Here is an 18,503-nt window from a genome sequence, read left to right on the forward strand (position 1 = left end):
AGAGGATTTGACACGTTCATCAGGATCTGAATATCATCAGCCACTGAATGTGGAAGGAGAAATGTTTGTCTGTTCTCTTTCTGGGCAAGGATCTGAAACATCAGTGTGACTGGACAAGCACCAAGACACAGACAGCACACACCCGAGTGAGAGTGTTCCAGTTACACAGCCTGAAAAAAAAATCACACCATTCACAGTGGGGAGAAACCGCATTTGTGTCTGCATGTGGACGAGGCTTCAACTGATATCCACCCTGTTTTCTTAAAATGTTTGTTCATGGGATGTGGGCATCACTGCTTGTGGAGGCATTTATTGCCCATCCCTGAAGACATTTGAGAGTCAACCACATTGCTATGGATCTGGAGTCATATGTAGGCCAGACCAGGTAAGGATGGCAGATTTCTTTCCCTGAAGGACATCAGTGAACCAGATGGGTTTTTACAACAAATGATAATGGTTTCATGGACTTTTAATTCCAGATCTTTATTGAATTTATATTTCACCATCTGCCGTGGTGGGATTCGAACCTGGGTCCCCAGAGCATTACCCTGGGTCTCTAGATTATTAGTCCAGTGACAATACCCCAACGTCACTGCCTTGGTACCACAAGGACGCCAGCAGCATGGGGAAACCGTGGAAATGTGGGGACTGTGGGAAGGAATTCAGATCCCCATCAGGGCTGAAAGTTCATCGACGTAGTCACACCAGGGAGAGGACTTTCAACTGCTCTGACTGTGGGAAGAGCTATAAGAATGCTGGGGGTCTAATTAATCATCAACGTGTTCACACGAGAGAGAAGCTATTCACCTGCTCCACCTGTGGAAAGGAATTCATCTGGGAATCCAGCCTAACGACACACCAGCGATTTCACACTGGAGAGAAACCATACGATTGCTCTCAGTGTGGGAAGAGCTTCCGGTGTTCATCCCACCTCACTGAACATCTACGGGTTCACACTGGGGAGAGACCATTCCACTGTTTTGAGTGCGGGCAGAGATTCACTTGCTCTTCCCATCTCACTCAGCACAAATTTGTCCACACTGGTGAGAGGCCGTTTGTCTGCTCCGTGTGTGGAAAGGGATTCATTAGATCAACATTCCTTCTTAGACACCAGCGTGTTCACGCTGAAGAGAAGGCATTCGCTTGCACTGACTTTGGGAAGAGTTTCACTCGTCCATCTAGTCTTCGGGATCACCAGCAAGTTCACATTGAAGAGAAAGCATTCATCTGCACTGAGTGTGGGAAGAGTTTCACTCATGCATGTAGTCTTCAGAATCACCAACGGGTTCACACTGGGGAGAAACCCTTTACCTGCGCTGAGTGTGGGAAGGGATTCGCTTTGAAATCGCAGCTTCGGTCACATAAACTTGTTCACACTAATGAGAGACAATTTCAATGTTCTGACTGTGAGAAGAGCTTTAAAAGCAGAAGGGATTTGATGAAACACCAGCGAATCCATTCTGGGGAGAAGCCGTTCATCTGCCCCGTGTGTGATAGAGGATTCACTGATCCATCCAATCGTCTGAAACACCAGAGAGTTCACATGTGATTACAGGGATTGGATATTCAACCCAGGATTTGAATCATGTTAATTCTGACAGTTCTGATTTATTTCCATTGATGTTAAACCCCAGCCCAGTTACAGGGATTAATAGAATGGACATTAATTGCATTAAGTCCAGTGTTCACCTCGATGAGTGATAGAATCTACCTTTTAGTATAAATTACCTTTTTAGTCTATAACAAGTGTAAAAGAATAAATGGCCCAAGATTTAAAATGGCTTCTTCAAATGATTTGTTAAAAAACCCAAGTTGCAAACAGGACAGTAAAAATGCTGAATAGCATGAGAAACATCAAGATAAAGAAGCCAGACAGACCAATGACACATTTTGTTAATTTAAAGTTTCTGGGCAATATTCCCAGAAACTGTTTTCTTTCAACGGATAAGGCTCATAAAAAAGATGTATTTCAATCACTCCATACCTAAATTTGATGGACTGAAATCTCAATCGATTTAAATAATACTATAATTACTTTAACCCAATCACTGCCAGAAAGGGGACAGACATTGGTGATAGCCATAACCTTAAAAAGTACTGCTGATTTTGAAAAATTCATTCCAGAATCACCTTACTTAATTTCTGAAACTACTTTCTGCACTTTCGCTTTGAACCGCCATTTTGTTTATTTTCAACATCACTGTATCGTGTATTCAGTTAGGAGAAGTGATCAAGAGCTGTAACTTGTATTGAATTCAACTCAGTTCTCTGTATTTGCTTGGACTAAACAAACTGTAAATACTCTGTATTTGCAAACTGACCTGTTCAAGAGACATCTGTAACTAATTAAATAAAAGACAATTTCCTTCACGAATGAAGCTCAGTTTCAAGTTCTGTGGAGTAATATATTAGTGCGGCAACACTTACCAAAGTATAGACCTATCAGTGAGGAGCTGCGGAGGGTGGCCGAGGTGAACAAAGGGCTCAGAGCCAAGATGCAGGACCTGGAGAACAGGTCGAGAAGGCAAAACTTGAGAATTGTGGGCCTGCCCAAGGGGGTGGAGGGCCTGAGGCCGACTTTGTGAGGGTGTTTGAGGAGTTGATGGGGAGGGGGAAGATGCCTCCTGCTACGAGTTTGACAGGGCACATCGGTCGCTCAGGCCGAAGCCTAAAGCGAATGAGCCACAAAGGGCGGGTAAATTCTGCTTCCACAGCGACCACGTGAAGGAGAGGGTTTTGAGCTGGATGAAGCAGAGGCGAGATGTGGAAAGACATTGGCATATGAATATATCAAGACCTGATGACTGAGCTGCAGAGAAGGCGGGTGGCCTTTGAAGGGGAGAGACGGCATTATATGGCAATGGAGTGAGGCTGAAGGACTGGGACTGAGATGAGCGTTGGGATTTGGTTGATGGGGACGGGGATAGCGTTTGTCTTCGGGAGGGCTTTCTGTTTGATTGGGGGTTTTGAATGGGGAAGTCATTTGTTTCCATGTGTTTTGGGTTTTGCTTTTTCTTGTTTCTTTCTGGGTGAGGTTCAGTATTGTTCTTTGGTTTGAGGAAGGTGGGTTTTTGGGCAGGTGGGAGGTTTCTGAGGAAGGGGATGGGGAGGAGGGGTGACTGGTGGGGGTCATCGCAAGAGCTAACGAAGGTTGGCAAGTGAACGGGAGTGCGGTGTGTCAGGGGCCGTGGTTGTTGGAGCCTTGTCGAGCAGATTTCGATGGATTTGGGAGGTGTGAATGGTGGGAGGAGGGGATCAATACTGGGTGAGGTGCTTGGTAGAGAAAGTGATTGGGGGATTCTGGGAGTGGGGAGAGGTTTGATGGTAGCAAAGGGGTGAAGGATCAGGTGAGGTTTTGGAAGGGTTGGGTGGGTCAGTTTCATTCGGGGTTTGATAGCCGGGCTCGGGTGGGTGGGGGGTGGCGATATTGGTGGGTAAGAGGGTAAAGTTTCAGGTGGAAAAGTTAGTGGCTGATCGCGGGGCAGGTAGTGACGGGTACGTTGGAGGGGAGGTTGGTGGCGCTGGCAAGTTAATATGGCCCCGATTGGGACGATGCGGGGTTTGTGTAGAGAGCGCTGGGTGCCATCCCGTATCTGGATACCCATCAGCCGATAGTAGAGGGGGGATTGGAACATAGTGCTGGAACCAAACGTGGACAGGTCCCAGCCACTGACCCAATCGGCGGAGGGGGGGTGGGTGGTGGAATCATTGGTTGGGCTCATGAAAGAAGTGGGGGGGGGGGGGGGGGGGGGGGAGTTGACCCGTGGAGGTTTTTACACCCGAAGGTTCAGGAGTTTTCATTTTTCTTCCCGGTGAACGAGGCGTTTTTGAGAATTGACTTTGTTGTCGGAAATGCATTGTTCACTGGAAATGAGAGGTCGGAGTACACTCCGCAGCACAGGAGCATAGAGGGTAGCACAGTTGTTTCACAGCTCCAGGGTCCCAGGTTATATTCCCGGCTTGGGTCACTATTTGTGCGGAGTCTGCATGTTCTCCCTGTGGTCTGCGTGGGTTTCCTCCGGGTGCTCCGGTTTCCTCCCAAAAGTCCCGAAAGTCGTGCTGTGAGATAATTTGGACATTCTGAATTCTCCCTCTGTACCCGAACAGGCGCCGGAATGTGCCGACCAGGGCTTTTCACAGTAACTTCATTGCAGTGTTAATGTCAGCCTACTTGTGACAATAAAGATTATTTTTGCATTGGATTGATGTAATTTTGGAGAAGGGGGAAGCCCAGAGGCCAGGGTAGAGAATGGATGTGGGGTTACTGGCAGACGAGAGCTTCTGTGCCAAGATTGGGATGGTGATTGAGTACGTGGGGTTTAATTGCATGGGCAGGTCTCACAGTCGGTGGTCTGGGAGGCTCTGAACGCGGTGGTGAGGGGGGAGGGTAATCTCGTTTGAGGCCAAGGTGGAGAGGGAGGAACACCAATGATTGATAGAAGAGACTTTGGAGGTGGATGGGAGGTATGTGGGGAACCTGGACCCGGGTCTCCTGGCAAAGAGGAAGGACTTGCAGATGAGGTTTGATCTATTGTCCACGGGGAAAGCGGTGCATCAGTTGAGAATCGCGAAGCGGGCTTTCTATGAGTACGGGGAGAAGGCAGGTGTATGTTGCCAGGTCAGCAGGGAGGGTGTGGAGAGGGAGATAGGTTGGGTGCGGGACAAGTTGGGGGAGTTGTTGGTGGCTCTGGAACATAATAATAAGGTGTTCGAGGAGTTCTTTGGGACCTGTGTAAGTCGGAGCCACCGCAGGAGGGGGAGATGAGGGAGCTTTTGGGTGGACTAGAGTGTCTGAGGTTGGGGGAGATGGAGAACGCAGGGCTGGAGGAGGTGAAGGTGGTGATTGGGAGAACGCAGGCAGGGAAGGCGGCGGGGTCCAATGGGTTTCAGGTCAAATTTTATCAAAGATTTAAGGGTGGCTGGCGCCGTTGATGGTGGGAATGTTTGAGGACGCCATGGTTAAGGCTGTCTTACTGCAATCAATGGGCAGGCCTCCATCTCGCTGTTGCTGAGAAGGACAAGGAGCCAGTGGAGTGTGGGTGGTACAGGCCCATATTTTTGCTCAATGCAGACGCCAAAATACTGGGAACGGTGTTGACGTTAAACTTGGAAGGGTACCTCACAGAAGTGATTGGGGAGGCCAGACGGGGTTCGTAAAGGGAAGTTCTCTAATGTAAGAAGATTTTTAAGCATGGTGCTCTCTCCGGCAGAGGGAAGGGAGATGAGGTGGTGGTGGAGGCGGCGAAGGTGTTTGATCAAGTGGCATGGAGTTATTTGATGATGGGATTGGGCCGAAGGTTGTGGCGTTGGTGCAGCTGCCAAGGAGCCAATGGCGAGCATGTGCACCAACAAAATGAACTCTGGGTATTTTGTGTTGCACCGGGGAACGAGGCAGGGTTGCCCCAGGTCCCCTCTTCTGTTTGCAATGGCTATAGAGCTCTTGTCTATTGAGCTGAGCAGCTCGGGGTTGTGGAGGATGTCCTTCAGTGCAGAAGATTTGTTCCTGTATATTTCAGAGCCAAGCTCTTTGGTGGGGAATATAATGGAATAGCACCAGAGATTTGGAACGTTTTCAGGATAAAAATTGAATTCAGGGACAAGTGAGTATTTTGTGGTCTCCACTCCGGAAGTGGGAGGGGGGATAGGTGGTGGTGGGGGGAGGGGGGGGGGCATTTCGCCTGGCAGTGTCTGATTATTGGTATTTGGGGTGCAGGTGGACCAAAATTGGGCAGGGCTTCGGAAGTTTAACTTCACTTATTTTGTGAGGAGGGTGAAGGCTGATTTGCTGAGGTGGGACAATCTCCCTGTCATTGGCAGGCCAGATGCAGGCAGTAAAGATGAATGTTTTGCAGCGATTCCTGCTTTTGTTTCAGTGCCTGCCGGTCTTTTTGCTCAAAGCGTTTTTTAGGAGGCTCGACAGACGGATCTCCTTGTTTGTTTGGGCGGGAAGGTGGCGAGGATTAGGAAGGAAATACTGCAGAGGGGGTTAGGCATCCTAAATTTGTTGTATTCTTATTGAGCGGCAAATGCAGAGAAGGTTCGGCATTGGAGTAGGGTGGGGGGGGGGGGGGGCTTTGCGGATGAGGACGGAGGTGGGCTCTTGCAGGGGTCGGGGTTACATGTGCTGTCAACGGTGCTATTCCCGATGGCCCCAGGGAAGAAGACGGTGAGTCCAGTGGTGGTTGCCACGTTGAAGATCTGGAGGCAGTTTAGACAGCAGAGCTAGTTTGGAGAGATGCCAATCAGAGGGAATCATGCGTTAGAGCCGGGGAGGATAGATGCAAGGTTTCGGGGATGGCAAGGGAGGGGGATTAAGGAAATGAAGGATTTTCTTGGAGGGCGATTTGCGAGTTTGGAGGAGTTGGATGAGACGTTTGGGCTGGCAAAAGCTTTAGGTATTTACAGGTGCAGGACTTTGCGAAGAAGGCCTTCCCGCTTGCACCTGCCTTGTTGCTGGAGGCAGTGCTGTCAGAGGGGGATTTGTCTCGGCAATTTACGGGAGAGTCTTGGAGGAGGTTGGGGTGTCCATGGAGGAGGTTAAGGTGAAGTGGGAAGAAGAATTGGGTGGTGCTGGAGGAGGGTCTATGGTGCGATGTGCTGTGGAGGGTAAATGCCTCGAATACATGTGCGAGACCTGGGCTGATACAGCTAAAGGTAGTGTACAGGGCACACCTCACAAACTTAGGATGAGCCAGCTGTTTGAAGGGTTGGAGGATGCCTGTGAACAATGTGGGAGGGAGTCTGCGAATCACCTACATATATTTGGTCCTTCCCAAAGCTGGAAAGATTTTGGAGGATGGTGTTCAGCACCGTGTTGGGGGTTTTACGTGTGGACGTGGATCCCGGTCCCTGACAAGCCATATTTGCGGGTTTCAGAAGAGCCAGAGCTGTAGGCGGGTGCAGGGGCAGATGTTCTAGCCTTCACCTCGCTGATTGCTCGCAGGTTGGTCTTGTTGGGGTGGAGGTCAGCTTCTTCATCCTGTGTCCTCGGTGTGGCAGGGGGGTGGGGGGGGGGGGGGGAACTCCTGGGGCTCCTGACCCTGGAAAAGGTAACGTTTTCTCTGAAGGGGCGACTGGTGGGTTCCACAAATGTTGGGGTTTGTTCATCATGCATTTTCGGGAGTTGGTTACCATTGACTGTTGGGGGGTCGGGGTTTGTGGGGTTGTTTTATGTTGTAAAACTCTTGAAAATTTCTTGAATAGAAACATTTTCAAAAACGGAATCCTTGAGGAAGGAGCAGTGCTCCAAAATCTTGTGTTTGAAACAAACCAGTTGGACTTTAACGTGGTGTGGTAAGACTTTTTACTGTGCCCTATTGTAGGACAACTGTCATGGTGTGTATTTGCTAAGGATACTACAACTGTTATGGAGAATCAAACACACAGCTCCAGTCTGGTACAGACCTTGTTCATAAAACCGAGACCTGATCACATAAAGCCCAGCCCAGTCGAACAGTCGATGGTAGCCATGATGTGGAGATGCCGGCGTTGGACTGGGGTGAACTCAGTAACAAGTTTTACAACACCAGGTTAAAGTCCAACAGGTTTGTTTCAAACACGAGCTTTCAGAGCATTGCTTCTTCCTCAGGTGACTCACCTGAAGAAGGAGCTGCGCTCCGAAAGCTCGTGTTTGAAACAAACCTGTTGTACTTTAACCTGGTGTTGTAAGACTTCTTACTGCAGTAGAACAATGGTTTGGCTTTAACAGGTCCATTGGGCATGGCCTCTGACAAGTACATGGGAGTTTTTTGATTGCTGAAACATCCGGCTGGGTCACTGTCTGTGTGGAGTCTGCACGTCCTCCCTGTGTGTGCGTGGGTTTCCTCCGGGTGCTCCGGTTTCGTCCCACAGTCCAAAATGTGCGGGTTAGGTGGATTGGCCATGCTAAATTGCCCGTAGTGTCCTAAAAAGTAAGGTTAGGGGGGGGGGGTTGTTGGGTTATGGGTATAGGGTGGATACGTGGGTTTGAGTAGGGTGATCATTGCTCGGCACAACATCGAGGGCCAAAGGGCCTGTTCTGTACTGTTCTATGTTCTATCCCAGTCAAGTGATAATTCTGAAGATTCAGGATATCAATACCTTTTCTTTGTAATTCCACAATTCACCCACTCTGAACACACCGGAATCCTCCCTTGGCCCTTTGTTATTAAAGTCAGTGCAGTAGGTGGGGTCTGGAGACATATTCAGTTAAACTCTATCAGGTTCTGACACTGCTAGCCAATATGATGAGCCAAATGGTTTCCCTCTGTGCATTATCATTCAACAAAACAATGAATATTCAGTATTATGAACAGGGAGAGAAATCAGTAACTGCAATTGAACCCAGCAAGAGTCAGCACCGGCAGGGTAGAGAGAGAAGAAACAGTAGAAAAGCTTTAAAACCTCGACATAGGCACACACAGAACTCTGACACGTGTAATATAGATCATCAATTCATAATCATTTATGATTTTTGAAAATTAGTTGAGGTCAAATGGCAAAATTGTTATTTTGTATTAGTTGTTTGAGGTTTGAATGGTGCTGATATTACCCAACATCCATTGCGGCGGTGAATGTGCCCTATTCATTCCACAGGAGCCCAGTGCGCAGGCGCAGTATTGTATCTGGAGCATGCGCACTGTCATCCTGCTCGAAGCTCTGCGAGCGCTGAAGGGGCTGTTTCCGCGGGTGAGCGGCGGTGGGACGGAGGGAGGAATGGAGCCGGGAACCGGGGGGAAGGGAGGGAGCGGAGGCTTCATAAACACCCGTGAAAGGCCCTCGGCAGGAAGAGACCCTGCAGGCCCCGTGTTTGCAGCTGATGGGCTTTTATCCAGATCGGGCCCAGTTCCATTGTCCCCATCTTCGTTCAGCGGGGAGCAGAGCGCATGAGCGGCCATCTTGGTGCCGTCACGGAAAGTAGGAGGAGCTTCAGGGTTCTGGTGACCAGGAGAGAAAATGTTTGACTCATTGATTGAATGGTCCGGGAGAACGGGCGCCCTCTTTTCAGGGTGAGGGCGGGGGGAGGGGAATTGCTGCAAAGCGCATGTGCGCCCATCCCAATAACAGAAGAATAAGATTATCAGAATTATTAGCAGTAAGAGGCCATTCGGACAATTGTGGCTCATTTGATCATTGTCTTAACTCCATTTTCCTTCAGACAATGAACCTTCCTCACCTTTTACTCCCCTGCCAGTAAAAATGGTGTATAATGCAGCCTTGAATAAATTCAATGGCCATGCCTCCACTGCTCACTGGGCAGATAATTCCACCGGCTACTGGCCCTCTGAGAGAAGCAATTTCTCCTCATTTCTGTCTTAGACACTGATTTTTAAACTTTCCTTGCAGTGGAAGATTCCCTGTTGAGGAGAAACATCCTTTCAGCACCTGTCAAGCACCCTCAGAATCCTCTCTGCTGCTGTAAGATTACCTTTCATTTATCTAAAATACAATCAGTATATGCACACCCTGGCCAACCTTTCCATCATAAAACAAACCCCTTCATGCCAGGAATCAGCTTAGTGACCCTTGTCTGAACTGCTTCCAATGTAAGTGTATCCCATAGTAATCCTAGGCCAGGAAATGGGGAGAGAGTTTTTATGAATTTATATCTTGGACTTTGGAAACTCCGTTTACAGGGAGATAGATGGGGAGGATTTACACACAGCAATCTGAGATAAAGAAAAAATGTTACTCTCTGACCACAATTGACACATGACTCTTGTAATCTCATTTTACAGGGAGTTAGAAGATTTGAAAACTGTGATTTTTCTCTGATTCCAGTGCTTCTGATATCTTTGCAGCTGCAGACTCCATAGGAGGTTTTACATTTGAAATCCGTGAAATTGTTCCAGAAGTGAGTATTATTGAGCATTCATCTATAATTTAGAGTTTTTAGAATTGTGCTTTGTTGTCTGTGCTCTGGTTTCTGGGCTCTGGGGCAGGTTTGTCTCCTTTACTGTGGATCTGAATTCAAGTTCACACATAGCTCTGTTTCAGCTCTGCCCTCCCTCATCACCTCTCTGCCATTGTTCAACTTCTGCCTCTCATAGGGTATTTATTTTAACCATGTTTAGTATTTTACTGTTATTTCTTCCAATGTGTCTGAATGAAGTTGTCACTGCAACCCATCCCTTGGCTATGTGCTGCTGATTTACCATCTTTATCTTCCCATGGTCAGGAATTGTTTTTCCTGCACTCGAGATCATTTCTCTTCTGTCCATCAGCTGATATTAACCATCAAATTCTGCACCATATTTATTCCCTGGAATTGAAGATTTGAGATTAGTATCAGACCAGCCATGAACTTATTAAATGGTGGAGCAGACTTGATGGGCTGAATGACCGTCTCCTACTCCTATTTCTTGGGATGTCACAATATCTTGGTCAAGATCAGGAAATGCTGAGTGTCGATCTGTTGATCAACATGAATTAGCAGCTTCAGGAGAATAGGGAGGGTGAATATGGAGTGAGAATGGACGGACCAAGAGAGAGAGAGTGTGAGTTTGTACAGATGCGTGCGTGGAAATTTACAGCTTTTGGGGAACGAGCGAGGAAAGCATGTTCCACTGCAACTAGAATTGTCTGTTCTGAATTTCTGAGCTGTACTGACCTGTGATGACATTTGTAAACTCCTTTAACAGGATATTCAAAGGGGAAGATTTGCAGCAAGAAATCTCAAACCAAACTTCACATTGAGATCTAACAGAGACACTCGATTCGTTAGCACGGGGGAAACCATCGGCCGTTTTACCATCCGTGTGACTGGAAAAGCACCGAGACACACCATGGGGAAACCGTGGAAATGTGGGGATTGTGGGATGGAATTCATTTTCCCGTCTGTGCTGGAAACTCATCGACGTACTCACACCAGGGAGAGACTGTTCATTTGCTCTCAGTGTGGGAAGGGATTTACTGTTTCATCCAACCTGCTGACACAGCGGCGAGTTCGCACCGGGGAGACGCCATTCACCTGCTCAGTGTGTCGGCAAGGATTCATAGATTCATCCAACCTGCTGACACACCAGGGGGTTCACACTGAGGAGAAGCCATTCACCTGCTCAGTGGTTGAGAAGGGATTTACTAATTCATCCAACTTGCTGACACACCAGCGAGTTCACGCCGCAATGAGGCCATTCACCTGCAAAGTGTGCAGGAAGAGATTTATTAATTCATCCAACTTGGTAACACACCAGCGAATTCACACTGGGGAGAAGCCGTTTACCTGCTCTGTGTGTCGGAAGCGATTTGTTAATTCATCCAACTTGGTAACACACCAGCGACTTCACACTGGGGAGAGACCATTCACCTGCTCTGTGTGTCGGAAGGGATTTGTTAATTCATCCAACTTGGTAACACACCAGCGACTTCACACTGGGGAGCGACCATTCACCTGCTCTGTGTGTCAGAAGGGATTTGTTAATTCATCCAACCTGCTCAGACACCAGCGAGTTCACACTAAGGAGAAGCCGTTTTCCTGCTCCGTGTGTGGGAAAGGATTCAGTAGTACATCCTACCTGCAGAAACACCAGCGAGTTCACAAGTAATTACAGGGGTTGTATTCTGCTGATTTCTGCTGCTCTTTATCACATCCAGGATTGAGCCATGGTCATTATGACAGTTGGTGAAGTGGGAGATCAGAAGGTTTCTCTGTGGGCTGGCCAGTCTTCCAATGTTCACTCCAGTCGGCTGATAGTCTTTGAGCGAGAGCACATTTCCATTGAAATGATCCACCGGAGCAGATGTAATACATTAATTTTATCCTGGACAGTACATAGGAACATAAGAATTAGTAGAAGTACACAATTCGGCCCTTCAAGCCTGCTCCGCTATTCAATCAGATCGCTCCGCTATTCAATCAGATCACGGCCAATCTGTTCCTCGTCTCAAATCCACCTCCCCATCTGTTCCCCATATCCCTTTGATCCATTTTTATAATCAGAAATCTATCTATCTTCTTCTTCAAACCATTTAATGACTCAAATTCCACTGCACTATGGGGCAGCGAGTTCCACAAATTGACCCAGATCCCTCTGTCCAACACATCTTGAATCTGCTTCCATTCAGATAATTGTCCTTTCTATTTTTCAGTCTAAATGGATAACCTGACACTTATCTACATTAAACTCCATCGGCCAAATTTTGGCCCAATCTCCGAGACTATCTATATCCGTCTATAAAATCTCCAGGACCTGATAATCTTCATCCCAAACTAGTTGAGGAAGTGGCTCTGGAAATAGGAGATCCAATGGTGGTAATTTTCCAAAATTCTTGTCGACTCTGGAATTGTTCCTACAGATTGGAGGCTAGCGAATGTAATCCCGCTATTCAAAAGGGAGGTAGAGAGAAAACAGGGAACTATAGACCAGTGAGCCTGACATCAGTAGGAGGGAAGTTGCTGGAGTCCATTATCAAGGATTTCATAGCACAGCATTTGGAAAGCAGTGGTGTAATCGGACAAAGTCAGCATGGATTTACAAAAGGTAGCGTGCTCTTTCCAAGAGCCAGTGCTGACTCGATGGGCTGAATGGCCTCCTTCTGCACTGTAAATTCTATGATACTCGACAGACAAATACACAAACTTCAAGATAATGCCGAGAAAGAAGAATAGAAAAGAAGCGGGCCGCACTTACTCCTGGGACTCTGAAGGCTTCTCAGGACTCGGCGGGCTGCAAGGTGGCGGGGGCGAGTCCTCCTTCTCCAACGCTGAACACGCTGCCGACAGCAGCCGCATTGGAGCGGCTGAATTAGGAAAACACCGTCAGGGTTTGGCAGAGGAGCAAAACATGTCAGTGGATGAATCTCTTGCTCATATGTCCGTGAAAATCGAAAATATGGGCAAAATTCTAGAAGCACCTGGATCCCAGTTACAAATACGGTGTTGTATCTGTAAAATCTTCTCTGACACTTTCAACCAGTGTATGAGTCAAAGGTTTTACCCAAATGTCTTTATCGTCGAGGCAAACAAAGGACTACACAATATAAAATCAAACTAACTTTATTAAACAACAATATTTACCCTTGAGTTAACTCAATAACATTTACCAAAGCTTCCCAAGATTGGTTTTACTACCCGTAAAGATGACTCCGGTTGAGACGTGGGTTTGATTCTCTGAATCTTTCAGGTCCGTCGTTGTGAAGGTGGGTCTCACACGCTGCTTGTTTCAACCTCTGGTCAGACGTCTCGATTGCCTCTGCGTGGAGTTTTCGCCGCTGGTGTGTTTTGGGGCATCTACCTTTATCCCCCTCCCTCCCCACCTTTCCAGAAACATCTCTGGCTTCCGGCCAATGAGGTCTCTGGAGGGGGTCCAAACAACCACTGGGTTTCTTGATGTCCATGTGACAGGACACCGGGGCCCGCCCCCCAGGTGTCCACCTCCGGTGGTGCTGCTGCACAGAACCTGTTGCATAAGCCAACGGCAGGAACTGTGGGTGCCCGAGAATCTGGCTCGGTCTGGGCTACCCAAAACAAATCGGTGTGTATGAAAGGAGCAATGATATCTTGATGTGTGATTGACATGGCAGCTCCAGACATGTTCTGGCAGTTTGTCTATGGGTTGTGTTTTGACTTTGGCCAAGTCCGAATTCCCATCAGCCTGCCTGAGGTTTGAACTGCAGTTTAATTTAGAGTGTTCAATTCTTTAAGATATCCAATTTAATCGGGATCAAAACTAGGCCCTGTCAGGTTTCCACAATGGAAATTGCCTTATCTGATCACAGCGATTGGATTTCTTCATTAGAAACCAGTCTATCAGGGGGCGCGATGGAGGCTCCACTGGGTGGCAACCATCGGTTCATCCCGGGGAACACGGATGGGGGATTTAGGGGGTGGCAAAGGGCGGGCATCAGCAAATTGAGGGACCTGTTTATTGGCGGGAGGTTTGCGGGCCTGGGGGAACTGGAAGATAAATTTGGCCTTCCCCAGGGGAACATGTTCAGATACCTGCAGGTAAAGGCGTTTGCTAGGTGACAGGTAGAGGGATTCCCTTTGCTGCCCTCGCAGGGGACGATGGACAGAGCGCTTTCCGGGGTGTGGGTAGGAGAGGGGAAGGTGTCGGACATCTATAAGGTAATGCAGGAGGTGGAGGAGTCGTCAGTGGAGGAGCTGAAGGCTAAATGGGAGGAGGAACTCGGGGAGCAGATAGAGGACGGGACTTGGGCGGAGGCCTTGGAGAGAGTCAACTCTTCCTCCTCATGTGCGAGGCTTAGTCTCATCCAATTTAAGGTGCTGCACCGGGCCCACATGTCCGGGACTAGGATGAGTAGGTTCTTCGGGGGTGAGGACAGGTGCACCAGATGTTCGGGGAGTCCTGCGAACCACACCCATATGTTCTGGGCATGCCCAGCACTGGAAGAATTCTGGAAGGGGGTGGTGGGGACGGTGTCGAGGGTGGTTGGATCCAGGGTCAAACCAGGGTGGGGACTCGCGATTTTTGGAGTTGCGGTAGAGCCGGGAGTGCAGGAGGCGAAAGAGGCCGGTGTCCTGGCCTTTGCGTCCCTAGTAGCCCGTCGAAGGATTCTGTTACAATGGAAGGATGCAAGGCCCCCAAGCGTGGAGACCTGGATCAGTGACATGGCGGGATTTATAAAATTGGAAAAGGTCAAATTTGCCCTGAGAGGATCAATACAAGGGTTCTATAAACGATGGCAGCCTTTTCTGGACATCCTGGCTCAGAGATAGGTAACTGGGTCAATAGCAGCAGCAACCCGGGGGGGGGAGGGGGAGGGGGGTGCATTATTGTAGTGTTTATTCTGTAACTTTATAGTGTGTTAATTTGCGTTGTTGTTAAAATGCTGGGTTGTTCATGGGGATGGGGCGAATGTATATGATTGTTAATATTATTGTTATTTTCGGTATTTTACTAAGGTGCGTCAATGTTGTATAAAATCAAAATTTCTCAATAAAAATTATTTAAAAAAAAAGAAACCAGTCTATCATCAGTGGTGGGAATTAATAACAGTCTAAGGGCTAAGTTGAATGACTTAGAAAATTGTTCGCGGAGGCAGAACACCCAGATCATGAGTCTGACTGAGGGGGTGGAGGGCAAACCCCCACGGAATATTTTACCAACATGATTTTGAAAATGATGGGTGAAAGTCTGCTCTCCCTCCCCCCGGATCATGCACATCGTTCATTGCGATCGACACCTCGTGCTGGGGACCCCCGCATGCAGTTATTGTTCAGTTCCATAATTTTAAGAAGGAGGAACAGGTCCTTTGCTGGGCCAGGGAGCACTGGGAAGGCCTCTCCATTCGGTTACAGCAGGACCCGAGTGCGGACCTGGTGAAGAAAAGGGGGCAGCCTGTAACGGGGTGAAATCCATTTTACATAAATGTTTCTCTGATTTGGCTCTGTGTGTCAGGGAAAAGGACCTTCAACTCACCTGAAGAGGCAAATTACTTTGTTCAGAATCTCAATTAGAACTCTGTTTGATTCTCCTGATTGGAGTTATTCTGTGTTGTGACGTTCAGGAGTTCTTACTGTGTTGTCTGGATATATCAGAGTTACTGTGTTTGTCTGGATATATCAGAGTTACTCTGTGTTTTGAGGTTCAGGAGTTTTTACATTGTGTAAAATTTAGGGTATGAAGTTAATGTTGGGTATCAGACGTGTTGTACTTTTTCTCTTCGCACTCTGGTTGTATTGTGAATGATGTCAGTGTAAGAGTTTTTCTTTGAATCTATGGTTGAGTGGAGACCCTCCCAGCTCAGGATGAGGTTAGCTGATGGGAGGGACGGCGAGGTGCTGGAGGGAGGGACGGCGAGGTGCTGATGGGAGGGACGGCGAGGTGCTGGAGGGAGGGACGGCGAGGTGCTGATGGGAGGGACGGCGAGGTGCTGACGAGAGGGATGGCGAGGTGCTGATGGGAGGGACGGCGAGGTGCTGATGGGAGGGACGGCGAGGTGCTGACGGGAGGGACGGCGAGGTGCTGACGAGAGGGATGGCGAGGTGCTGATGGGAAGGACGGCGAGGGAGGGACGGCGAGGCGCTGATGGGAAGGACGGCGAGGGAGGGACGGCGAGGTGCTGATGGGAAGGACGGCAGAAAGGACCCACCAGTCAAACCGACCCATTTCACTTCTTAACACAGATGTTAAAACTGCTGGCTCAGGTCCTGGCTTCCCAAATGGAGCCCTGTCTCCCAGTTATAGTGTCTGAGGATCGGAAAGGCTTTATTAAAGGCCAATAATTGCCAGCCAATGTCCGACACCTCTTAAACATTGTCCTTTTCCCCGCCGCTGCTCTGGAACCTGAAGTCAAAGTATCTTTAGATGCAGAGAAAGTATTGGATAGTGTGGAATGGAACTACCTCGGGGTGATTTAGTTTTGGTCCTAAATTTACCTCTTGCCCCTAAAGCCAACATCTGTACGAATACAGTATCTTTATAATACTTTCCAGTATGCGCTGTTGCCTTTCCCTGCTGCTCTTTGCATTTGCTATTGAATCTCTGTTGATAGTGTTGAGGTCATCTGATGAGTGAAAGGGTATCTGCCGGGGTCGAGTGGAGCACCGAGTATCACTCTACGCCGATGGTCTACTTCTGTATATTCCAGACCCTCTGTAGATAACATAATGAGGATACTCACAACATTCGGCACCATGCTATCTACTGGGTTTCCTTTTTGATAGGATATAATAGATTTTACGGGTGGCCCCAGAACCTGGCCCACTGGCAGCAATATTTGGAGTCTCGGACTTACCGGCTCCATTCGGGGGTTGGGGTGGACGTTCTCATCTTTGCTTCTTTGATAGTCAGGAGGCGAATATTGTTCAGTTAGAGATCTCCCACTCCACCTAAAGCACCCACATGGTTGGAGAATATGATATTGTTCCTACATCTGAAGACCAAATATACCATTCGGGGCTCAGAGGTTCTACCAGAGGTGGCCGCCATTCATCTCAATCTTTAAATAACTGGACACGGTGGAGGATTAAGGGGGTTAGGGTAAAATGGGGATAGTTTGATTGTTGTTATAAAGACATATGTAAGGGCAGCACGGTGGCCTAGTGGTTAGCACAACCGCCTCACGGCGCTGAGGTCCCAGGTTCGATCCCGGCTCTGGGTCACTGTCCGTGTGGAGTTTGCACATTCTCCCCGTGTCTGCGTGGGTTTCACCCCCACAACCCAAAAATGTGCAGAGTAGGTGGATTGGCCACTCTAAATTGCCCCTTAATAGAAAAAATAATTGGGTAATCTAAATTTATTTTTTTTTTAAATAAAGACATATGTATAAGACTTTTCTGAATCTTTACTTATATATTCTGTATACTTGTCGTTGATATTGTTGTTATTATTCATCTTTGGAAATTCAGTAAATATATTTTTCAAAAACGAAGTACTTTGTATCATTGTTCACCAGGGAGAAGGACATGACAGATGGTGAGGTCAGGGATGGGTGTGTGAACTCTCTTGAGAACGTCAATTTATCAAAGGAGGAAGTGTTGAGTTTCCTAAATTGCATTAAGGTAGACATCCGGGGCCGAATGGGATCTATCCCAGGTCACTGCGGGAGGCAAGGGGAGAAATAGCTGGGATCTTAACAGATATCTTCATATCCTCTTTGATCACAGGTGTGGTTCCAGAGGACTGGGAATAGCCACTGTTGTTCCCTTGTTCAAGAAAGGAAGCAGGGATGGTCCAGCAAAGTATAGACTGGAGAGCCTGACATCAGTGATGGAGACGATTTTTGGAAAAAATGGGGCAGCACGGTAGCATGGTGGTTATCATAAATGCTTCACAGCTCCAGGGTCCCAGGTTCGATTCCCGGCTGGGTCACTGTCTGTGTGGAGTCTGCACGTCCTCCCCGTGTGTGCGTGGGTTTCCTCCGGGTGCTCCGGTTTCCTCCCACAGTCCAAAGATGTGAGGGTTAGGTGGATTGGCCATGCTAAATTGCCCGTAGTGTGCTAAAAAGTAAGGTTAAGTTGTTGGGTTACGGGTATAGGGTGGCTACGTGGGTTTGAGTAGGGTGATCATTGCTCGGCACAACATCGTGGGCCGAAGGGCCTGTTCTGTGCTGTACTGTTCTATTCTATTCTATTCTATACTGGGGGAGAAAATAAATGCACATTTGGAGGAAAATGGATTATTTAGTGACAGACAGCATGGTTTTAGAACATAGAACATACAGTGCAGAAGGAGGCCATTTGTCCATCAAGTCTGCACCGACCCACTTAAGCCCTCACTTACACCCTATCCCCGTAACCCAATAACCCCTCCTAACCTTTTTGGACACTAAGGGCAATTGATCATGGCCAATCCACCTAACCTGCAAGTCTTTGGACTGTGGGAGGAAACCGGAGCACCCAGAGGAAACCCACGCGGACACGGGGAGAATGTGCAGACTCTGTATGGAGAGTAACCCAACGGGGAATCGAACCTGGAACCCTGGTGCTGTAAAGCCACAGTGCTAGCCACTGTGCTACCATACTGCCCTCAATGTATGGGGAACATTATGTCACCAATTTGATTGAGTTTTTTGAAACGGTGACAAAGAAAATTGATGGAATGGCTGTGGATGTAGTTTAT

At 48.1% G+C, this 18,503-nt stretch overlaps 1 protein-coding gene and 1 long non-coding RNA gene across 3 annotated transcripts; both read left to right on the top strand.

Annotated features, from left to right (window-relative positions):
* Nucleotides 1-459: 459 nt before the first annotated feature.
* Nucleotides 460-11,870, top strand: LOC119959476 (zinc finger protein 229-like). Its single transcript, XM_038787720.1, has 3 exons — nucleotides 460-1,548; nucleotides 9,760-9,832; nucleotides 11,073-11,870. The coding sequence occupies exons 1-3, from the start codon at nucleotides 623-625 to the stop codon at nucleotides 11,520-11,522; spliced, it is 1,449 nt and encodes a 482-aa protein (XP_038643648.1). The 5' UTR covers nucleotides 460-622; the 3' UTR covers nucleotides 11,523-11,870.
* Nucleotides 8,611-11,063, top strand: LOC119959484. 2 transcript variants are annotated; one of them, XR_005459212.1, is made up of 4 exons: nucleotides 8,625-8,667; nucleotides 9,325-9,396; nucleotides 9,717-9,832; nucleotides 10,620-11,063. It is a non-coding gene; the product is annotated as an uncharacterized LOC119959484 (long non-coding RNA). The 2 variants fall into 2 exon arrangements; XR_005459211.1 differs by lacking the exon at nucleotides 9,325-9,396 and having other exon boundaries at nucleotides 8,611-8,667.
* Nucleotides 11,871-18,503: the final 6,633 nt, after the last annotated feature.

The sequence above is a fragment of the Scyliorhinus canicula genome, unplaced genomic scaffold (assembly GCF_902713615.1).
Source record: "Scyliorhinus canicula unplaced genomic scaffold, sScyCan1.1, whole genome shotgun sequence".
NCBI lineage: Eukaryota > Metazoa > Chordata > Chondrichthyes > Carcharhiniformes > Scyliorhinidae > Scyliorhinus > Scyliorhinus canicula.

Bases quoted from the DNA above. Each gene is read 5' to 3' on its own strand.
- LOC119959476 (XM_038787720.1), top strand. From the start codon at position 623: ATGGGGAAACCGTGGAAATGTGGGGACTGTGGGAAGGAATTCAGATCC. The intron at 1,549-9,759 runs ATTACAGGGATT...CTCTGATTCCAG, and splicing joins CACCAGAGAGTTCACATGTG to TGCTTCTGATATCTTTGCAG. The intron at 9,833-11,072 runs GTGAGTATTATT...AATTCATCCAAC, and splicing joins TCCGTGAAATTGTTCCAGAA to TTGCTGACACACCAGCGAGT.